The 22,887-nt window shown below is 52.1% G+C and overlaps 1 protein-coding gene across 1 annotated transcript; it reads left to right on the top strand.

The window, feature by feature from the left end:
- Positions 1-421: 421 nt before the first annotated feature.
- On the top strand, positions 422-21,505 carry RHBG (Rh family B glycoprotein). The gene is made up of 10 exons (XM_034756743.1): positions 422-716; positions 9,524-9,710; positions 10,702-10,852; positions 11,377-11,524; positions 12,834-13,000; positions 15,037-15,174; positions 16,219-16,352; positions 18,217-18,338; positions 19,455-19,528; positions 20,242-21,505. The coding sequence occupies exons 1-10, from the start codon at positions 527-529 to the stop codon at positions 20,314-20,316; spliced, it is 1,386 nt and encodes a 461-aa protein (XP_034612634.1). The 5' UTR covers positions 422-526; the 3' UTR covers positions 20,317-21,505.
- Positions 21,506-22,887: the final 1,382 nt, after the last annotated feature.

Raw genomic sequence — 22,887 nt, 5'->3', positions numbered from 1 at the left:
TTGCATTTAAATGGTCACCCACATGCAACAGTTGTGCTGAACTCATTTAATTTGTCTCTGAATCACAACAAGCTGACTCAGCTGCTGTCATGATGATGTGACGCAATGGGCCAGATCCTCAGCGGGTGTAAAGCGATTTAGCTCCATTGACCGCCATGGAGTGACAACTGATTTACCTCAACCAGGGATTTGGCCCTAGGAATCCATACCTGGTGCCTCAGTCACTGAGCCATTGGCGAAGCCGGATCTCCACATTCCTCTGTTCCTGCCTAAACAGTCAGTTGCTTGCAAGCATGCAGCAAGGGAGACATGAGCAAATGTTTTCTCATCCTCTGGAGCTGCACTGTGTTTCAGTGGGTGGGACCCAGCTGGCAACTCATTGACTGGTGGGTGGGGCTTTCTACAAGTAATTAACAAAAAGTCCTGGCACAAGGGCCCCAGCTTGCTAACTTCCACCTGCGGCTGGTTGGAAGATCAGTTTCATTTTCATCTCTCTCCCCGCTTCTTTCTCCTCCACCTCAGCAGCATGTCTGGCCATGCAACCAATCTCCGGCTCAAGCTCCCGGCAATATGCTTCCTCCTCCAGCTCTTCACCATCATCCTCTTCGCTGTTTTCGTCCGCTACGATCGAGAGACCAGCGCCAGGCTCTGGCACGAGGAGCTGAGCCACCACAACAAAAGCAACCGGGACAACGATTTTTACTTTCGCTACCCGAGTGAGTACAGCCCGTCCAGGCACTCAGCTCCTGCTTCATCAGCCTAGGTCCCACCTACATCACCCATCCCCACGGTCAGGAGGGGAACCCAAGCGTTTACGTGCCCCATAAATTCCATGGCCTCTCTCTGTGACAGAGGACGCTCATCTCAAGGGCGTGATACTTAGGGTCTCTTAAACCCCAGAGGAGCCCCCATTTATATGACAGCCACCTTCTTGGCTGACCTCTGGGATTGAATCAGAGACCTCCAGTCCTAAATCATGAGCCTCTACAGCTGGGTGCGGTATCAGACTCACAGCCTATCTATCTTGGGGGAGGTATAAAACTTCAGCCCATCCCCGTAGTATCGGAGCACTTTCCACGTAAAATCAACAGCAACACTCTTTGTGGCTCAGGTACCGCAGGAAATGAGTCCATTACAGGCCCAGAGGATCTGGGCTACGCTGACTTTCAGGGGGGATTTAAGAACTTAGACGGGCCCCAAGCTGGTGCCCGCTGTTGGCACCATCTTGGTTTTTTTCTTGGTGCAGAAAGATTGCGCAGAGCGTGGGAGAAGCTGGCGCGGCCGGTGCCGGGCGCGTGGGTTGAAAAGCACTCAGTGTATTATCCTCTCGAGCGTGACGCTCACGGGAGTTGGTGGGCAGCACAGCTGCAAGGCAAACGCTGATCGCTTCCCGGGGCCTTGCAATTCAGAGCTGGGCTCCGGGAAGGGTGCGTCTGTGTGCCAGGACATCTTGCAGAGCAGAGGCGGTCGGAGGCTCATTGGGAACCTAAAGCCTGAAAGAGGCGATTGACTTCTGGGGGAGCAGAGGGTGCTCAGCCCCTTGCACCAGGCCGTGCACTGACATTGCTAAACAGCTGCTCTGTGGGGGCCTGCACTTCCGCAGCAAACGGTTGTCAGGGCTGGTGGATGAAGAGTCAAGGGGCTGGAAGGGAGGTCTCACGGATTCATTCATCCCTCGGTTCAGATCTGTTCTGATTGTGGCAATCAGAGACCGCTTCAATGCCGGGGGTTGCGGGGAACCACACCCAGGCAATTCGCAGCACCACAGGGGACGTTCGCTCCACTTGGCCTCATCACAGAATAAATTGTGGTTCAGGCAGTGGCCTGGCTTGCGAGAGAACAGAGTTCAAACCCCCGCTCTGCCACAAGATCCTGGGGTCCAATTGCCCATGCTGCAGTCGCGGGGTGGCCGCAGAGCGTAAGCAGGTGCCGACCTCAGCCAGCTTGGGTCCCAAAAGCAGTGACACCGTGGCAGCGTGGGCTGGCGGCCTGAGTTAGTTTCTGGGGGATTGCACGGCTATCGGTACCCATGCTAGGTAGATGAATGCTCACACCTCCGTCTGCACTGTAGACACACCCCAAGGCCGAGAGAGACTGAGGCTCTGTCCACATGGTGATAAAAGACCCGAGGCATGGCCGGCCCGGATCAGCTGACACGGGCTAGTGCGGCTATATAACATTGCAGTTTGGGCTGAGGCCGGATCCCGGACTCTGAGACCCTGCCTGGGGTGGGTCTCAGAACCAGAGCTCGAGCCCAAGCCCAAACATCTACCCTGCAATGGTCAGCCCCGCAGCCCAGGCCAGCTGACCTGGACTCCGAGGCTGGGTGCCGTGGGTTTTTTATTGCAGTGACATACGCTTGGTTTCCCTTCTTAAGCTGCAGCTAATCTCCTTTTGTCTAGTTAGAGAGGAGCGGGCTTTGCTTGGCCAAAAGTTTGACAAGCGACGGTTCAAAGCACTGTCGGATGACTGACCCATTCCCACGGACCATGCTGTAGAAATACTGGCCCACTACTGTTGACACGTTAGACAGGGACCCTCAGAAATACTGGGTCACGACTAGAAACAGCAAGGCCCATACCGAACTTTGGAAATACTCGAAGTGACTGCACAAATCCTGCAGAAATCCTGGGCCGTTCGTTTAGAAGCCATCCGGAGGGGTGTTAATATCCGGGAGAACACCTGCTGCTTGGCCGTGCGTCTCTTGCTTCTTACAATAACCTCACACTGCACGCTGCTCCTTTATCAACATAACTAACGCCTAAGCTAATAAAGGAGATCTTTGTACCGAGCTGTGCATGCATTGGATTTATACGTGCTCCTAGGTAGACGGTACGTTTTTCTAGCCCGGGATCTCTACTATAGGGGAGCCTGTAGTTTAGTCTGCCAGCAAACTTGTGTCAAAATTACAACCGCCTTGCCTTCGCTAGTTTCCATTGTTGTTTGCAGTATTCTTGTTGCCATATTGGTCCCAGGATATCAGAGAGAAGATACCTGAAGAAGAGTTCTGGGTAGCTCGAAAGCTTGTCTCTATCTCCAGCGGAAGTTGGCCCAATAAAAGAGATTACCTCGCCCGCGCTTGTTAAGAACACACCTTTTTCCCCTGCAGCAAAGACATGCTCAGAAGGAAATCTCTCTTGCTATTTGTACACACAGTCTCTAGCACAATTGGCTTCTGATCTTGGTTGAGGGCTCGAGCTGGTAGTAATCACTGCTTGTCAGAGCTATACAAACAATGTTGTCACTCATAAATCGATCTTTCCAGCCCCCTAACCATTTTCATTGCTCTCTGCTGAACTTTGTTCAATGTTCCCACACGCTGGCTTTCATCATGGGCCACTGTGGGATATACGTAGTGGGGGGAAGTAATTCTATTTCATGGGGGATTTCAAAATCAGGTTTCACTCCTGTTTGGAATAAAAACAAAAACTTTCAAAAGTTGTCAATGAAAAGGAGAGGAGCCGGACCCCCAGGGCCGGACGCCTGGCCCGCTGCCCCAGGGAGCCGATTGGAACATCGGTGAAACCAAATTGCGTCCACGGAATCTTTCGACTTCACCGAATTGGCCATTCTGATGAAACATTGTTTGGTTGGAATTTTTTCGACCAGCTCTAATTTATACCCTGTGTGCATTGGTCATAAACTTAACCATAGACACAACCACTTTACAGCTTAAGACCTGGCTTGTGAAAGTCACAGAGAGACTTTCTAGTGGCTTCGGATCAGGTTCTGGTTGAGTAAGGCACATGTTTTGAGATCTCCATTGTGCTCTATAAATTATAATGACAATTTAGTACTATCCTACTATTGTTACTATTTCTTATCTGTATTACGGTGGCACCCAGCAGCCTGTCATGGACCAGGACCCCACAGTGCAAGGTGCTGTATCAATCCAGAACATAGAGCTTCCAATCAAAGTACCATCTAATGCGTCATTTTTCACTGCAGACGCTTCCCTGCTCCAGTACTGACAGCCCCGCACAAGGTTAGAGGTCGCTGCACTGCTGAGGAGCGCTCTTTGGAACGAGCTCGATTGCAAAACACAGGCTGGGACCACTCATGGGGATGGAAAGTCCCGTGACTGTTGTCATGAACCAGGGTCATTAATCCTGATGTCCTGGTCAAATTGCTCAGGGCATCCAGCGAAACTGCCAAGCCTGAAACAGATACAGATCAGACACTTACAGGAATAATGAACCCCCCCCCCGCCCCCGGCTTTACCTTAGCTAGGAGAGCAGCATGACTGAAACGAACGCTGCAAAGCAAGTGACAGAGAAATTAGGTTTGCCGTCTTATAGCTGTGTCGGTCCCAGGATATTAGTGAGACAAGGTGGGTGAGATCATAGCTTTGATTGGACCAACGTCTACTGGGGAGAGAGACAAGCATTCAGCTGCACAGAGCTCTTCTGTAGCGCTGGGAAAGGGGCTTAGAGCTAGTCTACACTTGAAAGGCTCTAAACACTGTCTTCAGTGTAGACACTACCTAGGCTTCTCCCAGTGGCATAGGTAATCCACCTTCCTGAGAAGCGGCAGCTCGGTCGACAGAAGGATTTCTTCTAGCTCTGTCTACATGGGGACTTAGGTCAGCTTACCTACGTCGGTTAGGGTGTCGATTTATGAACACAATTTTCAAGCGTAGACCAGGCCATTGTCTTTATTAAGGCCTGGTCTGCACTAGAAAATTAGCTCAGCGTAACGACGTTGCTCAGGAGAGTGAAAAAAAATCCACACCGCCGAGTGGTGTAGTGAAGCTGACCCAACACCCAGTGTAGGCAGTGCTAGGGAAATGGAAGAGTTCTTCCGTCGATCTAGCCACCGCCTCTTGGGGAGGTGGATTATCTACAGTGGCTCGCTGCTGCTGTAGCTTTTTAAGTGTAGACAAGTACCTGATTTGTAGAGAAATTTGGGCTCCTTGGACCAGATCTCTAGCTGGTGTAAATCGACATAGCTCCAGTGACTTCAACAGAGAGGTGAGACTCAGCGGTTACTTCTGAAAACGTTGGTTCTGCAATATTGCGTAGGGAGGCAGCGTTGCCTAGTGTACAGATCACTGGCCCGGGACTCAGGATACATGCGTTCAGTTCCTGGCTCTGCCAACTGACCGATGTGAACTGCTCGCCCTGCGCCACGCCTGACTTTCCTCCCCAGTGTGACACCCTCTGCCTGTTCGGTTGGATCAAGACGCCTGCAGCCACATCGGTCATTTTTATTTTGTCCCTCGCCAGGGGAAAGGGCGTTGTGACTGACAGTGCTCCAGGCACCAAACCAAAAGCTCACCGCGAACCCTGCCTCTTCGCAATCTTGGGAACTTCCTGGCTTTCCGGGACTTCCCTGACCATGCGGCTCGGCACGTCACAGCCCACGATCCATGCCGCTTCCTGCGGTCATGGAACCCCTGCACAAGAGGAGGGATAGGTGGGCGTAGGGCTGAGAACTGCCCTGCTCAGCGTTGGTGAAGGCAGGGCAACCGCACAGCTGGAGCGAGTCAGGCCAGCAGGGGCAGACGTCTGACAGGTTCTCCCAGTTTCATCTGCCAACTCTTAACTCCACCCAGAGCTGGAAGAGAATTACTCATTCTCTCCCTCTTCCCCCCCCAACACAGAGAGACATGTACTTCCTATCAGGAAAGAATGCAGCCTAGGGTAGATCTACGCTACCGCAGAGCTGAAGCTGTGCCGCTGTCGTGTGGCTGCTTCCTGCGTCCACGGGAGGGGTTTAGATAATCCATCTCTCCGAGAGGCCGTGGCTAGATCGGTGGAAAAATGCTTCCGTCAACTTAGTTGCCTTTACAGCAGGGGTTAAGGAGACCGGCGGGGCACGGAATCTTTCACAGCCCTGAGCGACGGAGCTAGGCCGACCTACGTCTTGGGTGTAGACCAGGCCTTAGATAGCTGGAGGTAGACAACTTTTTTTTTAAATAGGGCAGTGGCAGATTCGTTGCATATTGCTTCCAGGAGTAGCTTGGTACCAGAGCTGAATTTGTCCACTTTTAATAGAGGGAGATAGACGAACTTCTGGCCCAAGCTCGAGGTTTCTTTATTAATGCAAACCCCCATGTTTTTTGGAGGAGGGTAAAGTCCTTCACACCCACAGTTGTCTACACCCACATCTGGGCCTGGTTACCATAGCATCTGAGCTCCTCATAATCGGTAGTGTATTTGTCCTCACACCATCCCTGGGAGGCAGGGCAGGGCTGGGCTGCTATCCCCATCATACAGATGAGAAACTGAGGCAGGGAGAGACTTGCCCCCAGGAAACCTCTGACAGATCAGGGATTGAAATCAGTCTCCTAACTCTCAGCCTAGCTCTGTGATCACTCAGCCTTCCTCACAGGGTGCTTCTGTGCCATCCGAGGTAGGATTCGAACCCATGACCATTTACACACACAGGAGGACACTTTCCAGCACGCCACTGAGCTATGAGACCTGGAGTCGCCGCGTATGTCCACACTACAAGCAAAAACACCCCCCAAACCCAACCCCTGCCCCAAACCCCTACAGCAGTGAGGTTCAAAGCCCCATCAACTGACTCCGGCTCGCGAGGCTCACGTGACGGGGTAAAAATAGCCGTGTAGATGTTTGAGCTCAGACTGGAGCCTGGGCACTGAGACCCTCCCGGCTCACTGGGTTTCAGAGCCTCGGGGGCCAAATATCCTGCTATGCTTGGCCCCGGAGTGAGAGTCCGAGTCAGCTGACGCAGGATCCCAGACTTGCTGCGTGGGTCTTTTTTTGCAGGGTAGCTGCCCCCTCATTCTCCACTGCCCTGGACCTTGCGCCCGTGGGCGTCATATTTACCCTAAGGCCTCTTTATTCTACTCGGGCAGCGCAAAGGGGGGGGCAAGTACCTGTAAGGACGCTGCCGGTGTGGGGTAAAGGCAGCATCGGGCCCCTGGGCTTGTTATTGGCACGGGTACGAAATAAGTGTAAAACGCTACAAAATCATAACGAACCACACCAGGCTCTTAGATAGCGTTGGTCATTGGTAGATCTCCCCAGCGTTTCGCCGTCTTTCATGTACTTCTCCTCCCAGCGGTCGATGCAGAGTGTCCTTTATGCAAGGGGCCTCTTACGCCGCTCTGGCAAGGGAAGCGGGATCTTAACGGGAGTGTAGTGAATCTACTTCCTCTTTAAGCCCTGCCCGAGCAGCGTCAAGGGTCTTGTCGTAAATGAGCATCGGGCAGGTGCCGTTTCACGCCCATCTCACACCAGAGTAAAGGACGCTCCCAGGGCGCAGGGAAAAGCACGACCAGGCCCTGGCTTTGTTCCTGCATCACGAGCCTAATACTTGTGAGCTGCCGAGTCTATATGTAGTTTAAAGAACAGAGGGTCCTGTGGCACCTTTAAGACTAACAGGAGTATATTTAGTTTAGTCACGTTCAGCGCAGAGCACACGAAATCCTGTACCTGTGACTGTCGCAAACGTCGAGTGTGAGCTCCGTGCGCTGGCAGCAGCGAGGTGATGAGACGGAGGGGCAGGCGCTGCCCTGGCGTTAATCGGCGGAGTCCCATTGACTGCAGTGGCGCGACCCCGGTTTACACCCGCTGCGGATCTTGGCACTCAGTGGGCTGTTTTAACGCCTGTGGAACGAGGGGGCGGTGAAGAACCTGGCAGATCTCTGTGCCTGGGGGTGGCGAAGGGGGAAGAGTTTCAGAGAACGCAGCGGACCCTGTACTCGCATAGCTCTCTGGTTCACTGCTGTTCCCACGATAGACCCCATTTCCGCTGCCCCCCACCCCTGATCCCCCCAGGGCATGTAAGTTACACTCATTTCTATACCTTCCCAGTGCCGATGGCTTGATTCTCATTTACACATAGGCCCCTTGATGCCGCTCTAGCCTAGTAAAAGGGGCTTTCACGCTGTCAGATCCATGCAATGGGACCTTAAGAGTGGGACTGAGAATCAGGCCCATAGTGCGTTGCACATGCTTCGCATTGGTGCGAATGAAAACAGGAGGTGCTGGACAAGGGAGAAGAAGACCTTTTTACTCCCAGCTACATTTGGCCCGCTGGTTTCAGAGCGAGTCCACAAGTGGATTTACACTGATCTAAACTCCACTGGAGTCAGAGGAGTCACTCTGGATTTACAACTGGTTTAACTGGACAAACATACCACTTCAAGGGACTAGGAGTAATGAGAACTTGGTTCCCTTCGCAGCTCTGCCACTAACTTGCTGTATGACCTTTGGCAAACCTCTCCCCCCCGCCTCAGTTTCCCCGCATGTTAAATGAAGATAATAGCAACAGTGTTGCGAACCCCATATGGGTTAAAAAAAAAATCATGGCTCAGGCATTTAAAGAAATCATGAAATTGGCTTAAAAGCATAAGATTAAAAAACAAAACTCTGGGTTCTTTCCATCTTCTGTCTGGTTTCTGAGCCTTCAAGGTGCACTTGATTCACTTGCTTTTCTCTGCAGACATGAGGGCTAGAAGCAGTTTTGAATTCTCCCCCCCTCCCACCACTTGACTCCCAGAGCTGGGGCTTTACCAAGAACAGTGAAGATCACGAGACTAGTGATAAAATCACGAGAACCAGCAAGAGTCTGTAACCACTCCTCACTTTTGTAAAGGGAGATCTAGGCAGGAAAGGTGCTATCCAATGGCTAAGAATTATTGTCCGTGTTCCCACAGTAACACAGCGTAAGGTTTTGGGTGGAAATGTCGCTCTTACAAGTGCAACGCTGTTCATTATGCTTCTAACCAGGACTTAGGTTTTTGTAGCCCGAGGAATTCCAAAGCGCTTTACAGAACAGGGATCACCTGTTCCCCACGGAAATGCAGCCATCTCTGGAGTGGAGCCCTACACTTCTGATTCTTCACTTCTGAAAAGTGAGGAGATGGGAGGTGCAGTGGCTCCAGTTGGAATTTGTCCAGGAGACGCCCCAGAGCTCTTGCGAAAGGTGTCATGGGCTCTCTAAGGTCAGGACCTCACTTTTTACATCCCGCCCGAACGGCGGTAGAACAAAGCGGTGAGGTACGCTGCCCCAGTATTTGCGCAGCAGCCACTCAGCGAGGTCATTGTTCCATGGGCCAGCCCCAGAGAAAGGGGCCATGGGGCACGTCCATGCGCTCGGGGAATTCTCAAGGTCGCTTGGCCGCTCTCATCCTGGGTGATGGCTTCCTAGAGCCGGCTGGGGGCTGCTCTCTGCCCTGATGAGAGCAGAGGGGAAAGAAACGGTCCTGGGAAACACTCAGTGCGTTTGTGCCGAGAGGATGATCTTAGCACTGCCGTCTATCTCTATCCTCTGGGGTGGATTCTCCGGCTCTCCTTCCTGACAGGAAGTTCAAAAACATTTTGAAGTTCAAAGGCAGTTTCAAATTCAGATTAAAAAAAAAAAGGAAACCAAAAAAAGTCAACATTTTTGTGGCTTTCCCCCATCCTGGGTTATTTTGCACCAATCCTGGAGCATGTCAAAAATCTGTCGACCATTGAGGTTTTTGTGTGGGTGGGTGGGGTGGGGAAATAAATATTTCAGAAAATGTGTTGACAAGTTCCCCCTCCTCCACTTGTGATGCTTTCCCCAGGTTTCCAGGATGTCCACACCATGATCTTCATCGGCTTTGGCTTCTTGATGACCTTCCTGAAACGTTACGGGTTTGGCAGTGTCGCCTTCAACTTCCTGATCGCGGCGTTCGCTATCCAGTGGTCTACGCTGATCCAAGGCTTTTTCCACTCTTTTCACGATGGCAAGATTCACATCGGAATAGAGAGGTGAGTGGCTGGAAGCCAGGGGTCAGAGAGGAAGGATGTGAGGTGGCTCATTCCCAGACTCTTTGCATGACGGTGGGTAAGTCTCTGTGCTTCAGCTCCCCATTGGTCAAACTGGAAGAAGAGCCCTGCTCCGGCTCCCAGGGGTTGCAAGGATAAAGGTTCTGAGGTGCTTGGATAGATGGTAACAGGGTGTGAAGTCACACATACAGCTTTCCTTTCGGGTCCAGCTCTAAGCCAGGGAGCCGCACAGATGTTCGCGTCAGACACGCTTGTGATCAGAACACCACGGTGTTGCCTCAGCCTGATTTGCTCGTTTACCCAGCAGTCAAAAGCGGATTTGGCGGTAGGCATGGGAGGGCTGAGGCTGAAATCCCGTGTCTGCTGCCGACTCCTCGTGTGACCTGGTCTCCCTGGGCCTCGGCTCCCTATCTGACCCATAGGGTTAACAAGAGCTCATTTCTCTCGCCTTCGGGGAAGAGGGTGTCTCTCCCTGTGTGTATGGACAGCTCCTAGCACAATGAACTCTGATCTCAGTTGAGGCTACCGTAATACACGGAATAATAGAAGGGCTTTTTTCACTCATTTGCTTGAGACTAGATAGGACCAATAGATCATCTGGCCTCCTGCAGACCACAACACCAGTGGGATAATTTCACAGACGCGAAACCCTCCAGCCAAGTTCTTAGCCCTTCCGCCCACTCATTAGATGAGCCTAGCGTTTCTGTTCCAAAGGCTCCAATCACACCCGCTAACCGATTCTGCCGTTCCTTCTCTAGGTGGCTTTTTTTCTTGGGTACCCCTTGTGAATTTCCCAGACTGTCGAGTGCACAATCTTCTCTGTTACCCATTAAACTACCTGGAGGCTGAAATTCACCCCGGTGCCAGGGTCCCTGCACCATTTAAATCTAGAGGAAACTGGTCTTGTGTTGGCACTCTGCCCGGGGTAACAGTCTCCTGCAACCTGTTCTACTTTCTTCACTATTCCTGCTAGCATGATCAATGCCGATTTCTGTTCCGGAGCCGTCCTGATCTCCTTCGGAGCAGTGCTGGGCAAGACAAGCCCCATCCAACTGCTGTTGATGGCCTTGTTTGAAGTCACACTCTTTGGTATTAATGAATTCGTCCTGCTCAGCGTCGTTGGGGTAAGTCACACTTTTCATGGCGCATCCATTCCCCGGAGGAAGGACTGTTCTAAGCTGGGTGACAACGTGGTCTTCGAGCCGAGCAAATACCCGACTTGTCGGTTCAGTGGCTAAATAAAATTTTAAAAAATTGTTTTGGGTCAAACGAAACATTTAGTTTGATCCAAAACGGAATTATTTTCATTTCGTTTTTTGGGTGTTTTTTATCCCGCACCTTTTAAAAAAAAAAATCAAACTAGGTTTTTCATTAAAAAAAAAAAAAATTCCAGGAACCTTCCAAATGAAAAATAGTTTTCAAGTCAGATGTTTAGATTTCTAATGATTTTTTAGGGCTCCCTCCCTTCCCCCGCTCAGCAAAGCATTCGGTAAAACCGACATGAATTGGTGAAACATTTCGACGTGGTCGAATCCGCATTTCTTTGCTGAGCATGTCTGGGCTGAAAACACGCTGCCCAGTGGGGGTACAGCCTGGATTACCTCCCGCCCCCTTTTCAGTCCCATCCTTTGCTTCCTGTCCCGACCAGGCAAAAGATGCTGGGGGCTCCATGACCATCCACACCTTCGGGGCTTATTTCGGATTGATGGTTTCGCGGGTCTTGTATCGGCCACAGCTGGACAAGAGCAGACAGAGGGAAGGCTCCGTGTACCACTCAGATCTCTTTGCTATGATCGGTAAGGACTCAGAACACGCCCTGCTTCGCTCGAGCCCTGGATGGGGCCAAAGTAACAGATGTAACTGTAACTGATGCATCAGAAAACTATGTCTGTGGTATTTTTAGGGGGCTTTATCTTGAGACCCCCTTGCTCAGATGATCCCAAATTTGGACCCGTAACCCTGTCCCAGTGGGACATTACCCAGGGTACCAACTGGACCATTGAATAGGTGCTGGGACCAATCCCCGCTTAGTTCTGTTGTTTCAGAGTTGATGTTATGAGCAGTGGAGGCCTCTGTCTCTCTCTGATACCAACCTCCCCTCTCTGAGGATTACCCCCGACTGGGGTGCAGGCGCCAAGTAGTCTCTTGGCGAGGTGACGGTTGAACCATCTCTCTTGTGACATGTAAATTTCTTGTTTACACCTTCATGTTGCTGAAGAATGGCTGCTCAAGCCAGTGACAGCTCTTTAACACCTGGCTGGGGGCGCTAATGCATCTTTGAAGAACTGGTTTGGACCTGCCTTTTTAGCTCTGGAACACGTTACGGCAATGTTATACAGTAGAAACTTATAACTTTCCATACAACGTTGATATACATATTTTACCAGGACAATAATGTTCAGCGGGATATGGGTTTTCAAATGATCTCTCAGAAGGCATGCTTTGTACAAAAATTATTAGAATCTTGTAAAAGTGGTGACCATAACACTATAGACCATCACTCCCAGACAACGCACATCAAGTTTCAAAACAATCCAAGCAAGCATGTGTATTTTAGGGCACTTAGAAAAGTCCTTTGTTAAAACAGTAAACTACTGTCTCAATAAACACCTGGGTAAATAGCTGATTTGTCTGCTCAGCAGCAGTTTCGGGGAGGGGAGGGGGGAGTTTGCATCAAACCAAACCTGAAAATCCAATCAGAAACGTCAAATTTTGAGTCGATTCTAGAGTGAGGATTAGAACCCAACATTTTCCCCTCCGAATTTTCCATTAATTATTTTTTTTTGGGGGGGGGGGGGGCGGGGCTTTTTGCTGAAAAATCAGAAACTGCAAAGTTTTGGTAAAAGTGTTTTGATTTAACTGAAATCCAGCACTTAGTCTTTCATTTTCTGGTTTTTCAATGAGAAAACAGGAAAATTTCAACCCAGAAGAAAAATGTGAATTTTCCATTATGGTCAGAGATCCATATTCTGTCTAAACAAGCTGTTTTGACGCCAAGCGGCTTTTGATCAAAGTGAAAACGTTCACAGAACATTCTCCATCAGCGCTGCGAGCGATTCCCGACCTTCCAAACCTGCTCTCAACTCCCGATTCCTTCCCCTGCAGGAACAATCTATCTATGGCTCTTCTGGCCAAGTTTCAACTCTGCCATTACGGCTCATGGCGACGACCAGCAGCGGACCGTCATGAACACCTACTTCTCCCTGGCCGCTAGCACGCTGGCCACCTTCGCCACGTCAGCCCTCGTCAACGGGGAAGGCAAACTGGACATGGTGAGTCAACTCAGCGCCTGCTCTGGCTTGTTGTTGATGGCCCCCAAGCATGGGCGGTGGGTGAACCCCTGCCTCAGGGAGGCTAGCCCCCAGCCCCACCCCTACCTCCCAAGGGCACACCTGAGCCCCAAGGCCACCGCCCCCAGGGTGGCCTAGGAGGAGGGATAGCTCAGTGGTTTGAGCATTGGCCTGCTAAACCCAGGGTTGTGAGTTCAATCCTTGAGGGGGCCACTTGGGGATCTGGGGCAAAATCAGTACTTGGTCCTGCTAGTGAAGGCAGGGGGCTGGACTCCATGACCTTTCAAGGTTCCTTCCAGTTCTAGGAGATGGGATATCTCCATTAATTTCATTTCATGGCTGGCCTGATCCCCGGGCCACTGGCCTGAGCCACCAGTGGCCGTTGGCTGGACCTGAGCCCCTGCCGGCTTCAGGGGAGAGGGGGACCAAGGGAGAGGCCTCAGGGCGGAGCCTGGGTGAGGCCATGGCCTGGGTTAGGGGAGTCTTAGCCTCCCTTGGCCTTTGACACCTGCCACCCATGCCCCCAAGTCTCCTGCCAGCCGCATTTCCCCCTTCCAACAAGAACCTCGGTCTTTTGGCCGTGTGGACTCCGCTACGCACCCCCGAGATTCTGCAGGAGAGGAGCCCTGAGCCTGGCGACCTGCAGAGATGCACAAGAGTGGGGATCCCTTTGTGCTGACCTGCTTCCCCGGGATCATCCTTCCCAAGATGGTGGATGGGAACGGTGGTGAGCAGGTGGGATGTCACCGTTCAGGACGCCTGTATTTCCCCCATCATGGTCCACCAAGTGCTCCTAGTCTAGGCTCCCGGCTCCCCAGCCCTCACATCTCTTGACTGAGAGTTTTCCAGGCTGCACGGTGGTATTCCCAGCAAGCCAGTCGAGCTGCACAAGCAGCCTCTGGAGAGAAAGCAACGAGCAGCGTAATTGCTCACAGTTATGTTACCACCAAGCAAGAGTATTTATTCTTACGGTAGCAGCATTCCAGGGAAAACCTATTTAAAACAATACAAGAACTTCCCCGCATGCTGAAAGGCTCACTAGAGGCCACCTGAACTCCTGCCTTGGGCTCTGGGAGGTATCAGTCCTTCAAAACCCCCAATCAGGTTTTCCCCGTGGTTACAAGTTCACACTTGTCTCGGTTCACAGCCGCCATGAACAGTTCAGCCTCTCCTTTATACAGCTTGGGCCTTTCATCTTGGCCTCATGTACCCGGCGGTCAGCAGGTAGTGATGCGATCTTCGGGGCGTAGCTTCAAAAGGCTGGGTTTTGGTGTAACCGGCGGTGGGGAATTTGCATTCATCTCACCCTAGCTATTCCCCGGGAAAAGCACTTAGCACTTTCTGTTCTAAAAGTCCCTTCTTGTCTGGCACATTGGTCATTATAGTGGTATTTCAAGCCCCATTGAAATGTCACATCTCCCCCCTCCCCCATTGAGAGATTACATATAATCTCAGCCCACAATAACACATAAACCATTCATTTAATACAAGGGAGCCCAAAGAGACAAACTTAATTCAATAAGGTCTCCCAAGGATATTGCCAGAGGCAGCAAGGAAGGATGGTCCAGTATTTAGGACATTAGCCCTATGGCTTGGGAGATCTGGGTTCTAGTCCCTCCTCTGCTACAGACTCTCTCTGCGACCTTTGGCAAGTCACTCAGTCTCTGTGCCTCGGTTTCCCTATCTGTACAATGGGGTAATAGCACTGCCCTACCTCATAAGGAGATTGTGAAGATACACTAAAGATTGAGAGGTGCTCTGGTACTGTAGTGATGGACTCACATAAATACCATTGGTAGATAATATGGTGACAGTTCCTCGCCCTCTGGGCCTTCTAAGATGTGTGTGACCAGGCTTCCCCTTTCGAGGGGCTGCCGTTTTGAACCACGCCATCCAGACACAACTTTGAAATTCTTCCCAACTTTCTCACCACCTCTCCTTCCAGCCTTCACTGCACCTGACCAGCGGCGGGTGCGGGAGTCTGCACTGAGCTCCCCCCCCGTGCCCTCTCTCTCCAGGTCCATATTCAGAACGCAGCCTTAGCCGGCGGGGTCGTGGTCGGGACATCAGGCGAGATGATGCTGACTCCGTTCGGTGCCATGATCGCCGGGTTTCTCGCTGGGCTCGTTTCTACCCTGGGCTTCAAATTCCTCACAGTAAGTCCCGTCGGTGACATCTACGCAGCACGCCTCTTGCGGTGTGCAGCTTCACCTGCCAGGGAACGGCTCTGGCGGGAGGTAGTGACGGGCTGTGTAGACAGGGAAAGCCTTGCTTGGGCACGTAGAAAGGCGTATAGGGTCCATACCCACAGAGGCCAGGTGTGTCTTTACTTGCCTACGCTGCTAGTTATACCCATGCTGGGGCACGTGCATGTACTCTACCCACGATGGACAGGAGCGTACCATGTAGACGTACCTTTAATGTGGGGCCTGATCCTCATTGGCATTAAGGCCCCTTTTCTCCAGAACGCCAGCCAGGGCTGGAGCAGCATAAACAGGCCCTAAAACCCCAGCTGGAGCCAGGGGAGGTTTCATCCAGCGCAGGGATGGTGGAAGACAGACACTCGCTACCCCCAGCGTAGGGTGTGCCGTGGGGGCCGGGCCTCAGTAACGGCACTGGAGCTGGGGAGGGGACGGACCTGGACTGCTGGAGCTTAAACCATGTCTGTATGACACACCATGGGCGGTGGCACGTGGGGTACATGTGGCTACGTGCTGCAGCGAAAAGCAAACTCCATCCACGCTGCAACGTGCAGGGGGCAGTGAACAGCTCTGGCAGGGGGAAGACAGTGGGGACAGCCTCCTCCGGCAGCGGGGATGTTACACTGCACCTTGTGCATGCAGAGAACTGTGTAGGGTTTGTACTGGAAACATACCCACATGGTTCAGGCGCGTCTTTCCTCTGCCTGCCTAAGCCCTGCCTTACCGTCTACACTGATCTTTGTACCCGGGCAAGGGGGAGGGAGGAAGCCATCTCTGGACTCTCCACACCTCTGTAAGAAGCATCCCGCATAGACATGCCTTTGGACAGGCCCCCAGGGATGTCTTTCCAGCCCCCCTGGGGGGGGGGGCAGTCCAGGAAGGTGGCTTAAAGCCCTCCCAGCCTCTGCACTGAGCCTCTTAGATGCAAACCGCAGAACCCGTGCCCTGAACGCACCTCTAGCCCTTCATGTCCTCACAACCCCTCCGTGCTCTCCGCAGCCCATCCTGGACTCCAGACTAAAAATACAGGACACATGCGGGGTCCACAACCTCCACGGGATGCCGGGCGTCCTGGGTGCTCTCCTGGGAGCTCTGGTGGCAGCTCTGGCAACGCAAGACGTCTACGGGGACGGGTGAGCACCGCTCGGCGCGCCAGTCTCACTCACGCGTGTGTGGGGGGAGGGGGGAGAGAGAGTCCAACCCTCCCCTCCAATGGATTTCTTGATTTCGATCGTAAATTGCACCCCCCCCCCCAGTGCCAGGGATGGAGCGGGCAGGAGGTGACATCTAGGCAGCTCTATGCAAGCCAGGCATTGATCACGCCCGGTTCATTAACGCACCAGCCCGCCCTCTGCTCACTAACTCGATACTGCCACCGAGAGGCCAAGAATCACTGCTCAGCTCTTCCCTGGGAGGCAGCGTTTCTATAGCAGCCCTTCTCCATCTTTTCAGTACCCAGAACCCCTTCCCGTGTACCAGCACCAGAAGGTCAGCGTGCGTTATGGAAAGGGCAGGGCACTTGCTGTCCTCTCCCCCCAACACTTGTTCACAACCCTGCTTGGGGCGGGGGGAACCCACACATCTAAGACTCAGCCTTTACAGCGAGACTTAGCAACATGTGACTCTTTTTGAATATTGTCGATGGATAACACAGAGGTTTATTTTAAAGCATTTTTTTTTCAGTTATCTATTTACATGTTCACAGTTGTGGGGAAGTTATGGGGGGTGGACAGACCACAGAGGCCGTCAGACAGTCATTAGGTAACGAGAGTAGATGCTGAGATGCAGGAAGTTAAAGCTTTATAACTCGAAGGCGCAAAGAGTCAGCGTCACGTGGCAAAACATACAAGTCAATATCCTGAAATCAAGTTCTTAAGCCGCGTTTTTCTTACTTTGCCTAGCTGTGAATTTCAATCATCATAGATGGGAATACACTTTTGGGCTGTGTGCGTACGGTGAAATCGACGTTCACCAATATTGACAGATAAAAATCGAATCCTTTCAAGCCTATCAATTGTGCCTTCCAACCCCCGGCACTTTACTAACACTAGCTCTGCCTCGTAACGCAACCCCTGGGAGAAGGACATAATTGCATTCATAATGACGGGGAAACCGGAGCATGGAGAGATGAAGGGAATTGCTTCTCAGTGGCAGGACCGGGAATAAAATCAATTTCACGAGCTCCCGTCACTCACTCCCTAGGGATGAGTGAACGGTTTCGGGCTTGAACCTCTCCTCTGTGCTCACAACCTGACATCACAAATCTGTTGGGAGGTTGGTTTGAGAAAAGGTCTGGCTCGCGTCCCCAGTACTTTCCATCTACCTGCTCCTCTGTCATCTACTGGGACTAACAAGGGCAAGAGGACGTGATTGGAGCCTCTGCACTTTTTGATCTGTGACTATTTAAGGGCCTCGGGGGCGAATGCTTTCCCTGCACCAGTCTGGAGCTGTGGAGTTGCTTCTGTAAGGCCAGCTTCTTCTCTGGCACCCCACTGCCGTGGACAGTAAGCTCCCCCTCCAGCAATAGATGTGTCTGATCCACCCCCTAAAAGCCCGTCAGGGGACAAGCAGAGAGTCCCAGCAGAGGTGAGCTGCAGCGGTCTAGGACTGTCCACAGCTCCCCAAATCTTCCACGCCCCTAGCACTGCACCCTTTCCACTGCCTCTGAACCCTTCTGTATCTAGGCAATCCTCCATGGTTACATCTCTATGGCTTCATTAGTTCCACAGCAGCAAAACATCAGTCCGTGGAGCCTCACTGAGCCCCCACAACTCGGCTCTGATGCTGGCCCATCGGCAGGGTTTGAACAGGTGACCTTCAGCACTAGGAGTAGACGGGCTACAGCTCAAGCTAATGGAGGCGTTCCATTGACTTCCAGCAGTAGTAGATTCTTATCCTCTTAAATGACTCAGGCACGCGGTGGGGACAAGGCCCCACCTCGGTCAGCATGAGTTACAGGAGCTCCCAACACATACGTGGCTCTTGCCGGTCTTGCAGGATGGCCGATGTGTTCCCTTTAATCGCTGACGGAAGCCGGACGGCAACGTACCAGGGAACCTGCCAGTTCTTCGCATTACTCATCACGCTGGGGTTCGCTGTTGTCGGAGGAAGCCTCGTGGGTGAGCTTTGTGTCTGTTGATGGGGCATGATTTCACTGGCAGAGGGGCAGACTTATTTTTCCCCGGCAATGCTCCGCCCCTGCTCCATTCAAGGCCCCGCCCCCCACTCTGCCCCCTCTCCTGAGGCCCCGCCCTCCCCCAAGCCCCTCCCCCAGCTGCCAAACAGCTGATTGGCGATGCCCCGCCAAGCAACTGTGACTGGTGGGGGCTGAGCACTCACTAATTTTTTTTCCGTGGGTGCTCCAGCCCCAGAGCACCCACAGAATCGGCCCCTATGACTACAGGGACATCCCATGGTAACGTTACTACAGGGCTTCTGGACCACGGATGCAGCATTTTTGATTCGATTCAATAGCAATTATTGATAGTGCAGTAGCACAGGTCTCGGCAGAGATCAGGGCCCCGCTGGGCTAGGCACCGCACACAGGTATAACAACCGACGGCCTTTGACCTGAAGACTTTACAGTCTAAACAGACAAGACAGAATCATTATCCCCACTTTGCAGATGAGAGAACCACGTGAGACCCAGATCCTCAAAGAGATTTAGGTTCCTAAATCCCTTTCAGGATTTGGGCCTAAAGTGACTTGACTGAGGTCACACATGGAGTCTGTGGCAGAGGCAAGAACGGAACCCAGGTCTCCGGAGTCTCAGTCCAGTACTTTCCTATTATTAATTATTTGTGTTGTGGTAGCATTTCGGTGTTCCAGTCACGGACAGACCCTCGGGGCGCTAGGCACTGTACAGACACAGAACATAAAGGAACTTATAATCTCTCTTAAGTAATGTCTACACTATGAAATTAGGTCTCTATAAGTCTCTATTAAATACGATAACCACTGAGTGCCAAACCTCTGTCCAGCCACTAGAGGTCAGCATAAACCAAGGCATCGGGAAATCAACATCTGTTCCAGCTCTTTTAAGTTTTTCAAAGTTGGGTAGTTGAAGTTAGACATCCAAAATACAAGCAAGAAAATAAGTGGGCCTGATTTTCAGAGGTGCTGGGCCCTGACTGCTCCCCCTGAATACAAGAGGAGCTGCAAGTCATCAGCACCTCTGAAAAGTGAACGCAGAATGGGACAAACTTTTCTCCTCACCCCTCCTTTTATGTTCCCAGGAGCTACCTTGAAAATCAGGTCGTTGGGGTCCCCTCCAGACACACAGTGCTTCGAGGATCAGATCTACTGGGAGGTAAATCCTTGATTTTGTTTTCTTTCGGCAAGGTGCCCCAAGCAACAGAAGCTGTTCCCTGGGGTTCGTTTGAAGAGCTGAAGCAGACTGGGCACCACATATGATTTATTTCACCGTAGCACTTAGCGGCTTCTGCCAGGATCGGGGCCCCACGTACACATGGCGAGACCTAGGCCCTGCCCGGATGAGCTTTACCACCTAACTAGGCAAAAAAATGATCCGCTTCATTTTACAGCTGTGGACCGAGATGCCGAGGGGAAAAAGGCCCGGTTTTCCCCAAACACTCAACAGTTGCCTTTGCTTTGTAAAGTCGTCAATGGGAGCGCTGGAAAATGTAGCCCCGGGGGATTTGCCCAGAGTCACGGGGGAAATCTGGAGCAGAACTGGGAATTGAGTCCCAGGCCAGAGACGGTGGCTGGGAGCCAGAAACCGTTAAGTGGGTCCCCTCCCGGGACCATAGGGGGCTGGGGATAGGTGCATTTGCCCTGAAACTGTCACCGACAGCCTAACACGCACCTAGTCCATAATAGGAAAAGCGTTTCCCAATCACGGTGTCTAATGCTAACACACGCTCTCAGCTGGTGCCACTTTCTGTATTACAGTCACCATCAATACCTGGGCTCATGGCTCACAATCAGCATCTCTCTGATTATCCCCAATTGGTCTGAGCAGGGAAATACCCAGTGTCACCCTGTGTCTCTGGTTTCCTCCAGGTCCCTGAGGATCATCAGGGCGGATACTTGACGGCTGCGAACTCCGAGGACCCCGAAAGGAGTGCAAGCGTCTAATGGGATTTCCCTCTGCGTCGGCACACCTCAGCCTGCTAGCCACGTGGTTCAAGCCATCCAGTATAGGGGGAGATTTCCCGAGCATCTGCCGACTGCAAGGGGTCTTAGCATGGACTTAGTCTGAAAGAGCCTCATTTAGCCTGAGTTGTGGACAGAGGCGTAGCAGCTTGTGATGGGAAGCCAGGCCACGGTCTCCACCCCATCCCACCTCCTCTTGCAAGGATCCACTTGGTGCATTACAGCTACATTCCCATGCGGGTTCTGCCCGCGACAGGACTGTCCCTGCCCATCTGCCCCAGGCCTGGAATACGAAGCGAATGGAAGCCAGGATCAACATTCCCACGGGGCTAACGCCCTCTTCACCCCCATTCAGTCTCACTCGCTGTCCATGCTCCTTTCGAGAGAAGACGACGCGTGGCAGTTAAGAAGCTAGACGGAGAGATCTAGGTTCAGTTCCCAGCTCGGTCAGACACCCGGTGTGAGATCAGGCCAGTCCTTTAGGCCCGGTGTGTACACCGGCTTCATTGAACTCATGCAAACTGGGTGGATTCTCTTATTTCAGTTTAACAGTGGCTGATCTTAAACCTGTTCCTCGTTGACTTCGGTTAAACCAAAATAAAACGCTCCGACTGAAATGATCACCTCCATCCAGCCTTGGGCACCGGTATAAAAAAACCACACCTTTGGTTTAACCAGTGCAGCTCTGCATGCAGGCATGCCCTTAATCCCTCTGGGCCTCAGTTTCCCCTCTCTGTATTCAAAACTAAACCTTTCTGAGCTGTTTAGATCTTCGGGCAGGGACTGTCTCTCACTATGTGTCTGTGTAGTACTCAGTCCAGTGAGCCCCTGATCTCCGGTAGCACCTGGAGATGCTACCGTGAAAGTAACTAATCATTCAAGAAGTCTTGAAAGACAGGTCAAAAGCCTTCTCAGCTGGTCCATCAACCCAAGCCAGAGGGGCACAGATGTGTCCATTTGAAGCACCGTGGATGCAACAGGATTCTGTTTTAACCGCAGCCTTTTTACACACCGTTGTCCCGTTTTCTTGCCTTGACAACGGGATTTAGGCCGGCTCGACGTACAGACTTTTCTACCAGCTCTGCAGAAACTGTCGGCTAGGGGTGGGTGTGACGGAGCAGGGAGTGGGGCGGATTTGACCTGGGAATGTTGCAGGGGAGTTACATTGGGGATGGGAAGGAAGCTATCTGAGCCAGGAGGGGGGGTGGGAGAAGTGACACCTTCTGCCAGGGAGACTGAACAAAGGAGAGGGGAGGGGGGAGAAAGCGGCTGGAGAAGTTTTTTAGTTTCAGTTTTGGGCTGGGTGGTGCAACACAGGGAACCCCAAGCTGGGGGCTAAGCTCCCTAACCCCCCAGAAGGACTTGATTGAGGGGTTCTGGTTGTACCTACACACTCTGCTTGGGACGGTGTTCCTGTCATCTAATAAACCTTCTGTTTTACTGGCTGGCTGAGAGTCACGGTGAATCTCAGGAAGAGGGGTGCAAGGCCCTGACTCCCCCACTCTCCGAACCAAACCTCGCGTGCGTTTTCTGACTTTCCCCCTCTTTCAGCCTTTTCCAGTGGGGGGGCGGGGGGGAGAAGGGGGGAAGAAAATCCACACACACCACAAAAATGTAGCCACACCTCACACACCAGATTTCGATTAAATGAAACTACATTCCGTTTTCAACTTTGCTCCCTTTTGTCAAAGAATTCAGTTGAGAAGGGAAGGTTTCTTGGGGGAGGGGGGGAATTTTCCACGGCTTCTAGGATGCACCGGGAATGTGTGTTTTATTTCTGAGCCACTGAGCACCAGAGGGCGCTGTAGCCCCGGACACATGGAGCACGTCTATAGTGCAACAAAAGGCTTGTGGCAGTGAGTCCCAGAGGCTGGGTCAACGTCCAGTTTGTGCTTTGGGGCTCAAAATAGCAGTGTGGGTATTGCTGCTCCGGCTTGTAACCTGGGGTTCCAAGTGCTGGGCTCCCATGGGAGTTGGGCACCTAAAGATCTTTGAGGGTCCGGGCCTCGATGGCACAAGCTAGAGGTGGAACGTGTGTGTGTGTAAAAAGAAGAACAGGAGTACTTGTGGCACCTTAGAGACTAACAAATTTATTAGAGCATAAGCTTTCGTGGACTACAGCCCACTTCTTCGGATGCGTGTGTGTGAGTCACAAAGCAGCATGTGAACCTAGAGAGGAGTCCGGAGCAGCCAGTGAGACAGATTTTTCTACTGCAGTTTCCTGAGTACGTGAGAGAAAGAGATTTCCGCAGATCACCAGGAATCGTAACAGAAATCTCACGGAAAAGTGACCTGGAACAACACTGCCCGGCCCTGGCGGCGAATGACGGCCCTGTGAGATGTAGCAACCTCAGGTGAAACACAAAGGATCAAACCCCATTCTGGGTGGGGCGAACTTGTCCCTATTGTAGCCGGAAGCCGGTCACGTTTCCTCTTCCTCCGGCCCTTCCCCGTTTTTCATTGAAAAACGGAACCCCCAAAACCTGGAATATTTTTGCCCCAAACTAATTTTTTTCCCCAGCGTTTCAGTTTTCCAACACACCTGCCGCCACG

The sequence above is a fragment of the Trachemys scripta genome, chromosome 24 (assembly GCF_013100865.1).
Source record: "Trachemys scripta elegans isolate TJP31775 chromosome 24, CAS_Tse_1.0, whole genome shotgun sequence".
NCBI lineage: Eukaryota > Metazoa > Chordata > Testudines > Emydidae > Trachemys > Trachemys scripta.
This window is presented reverse-complemented; position numbering and strand designations above follow the sequence as displayed.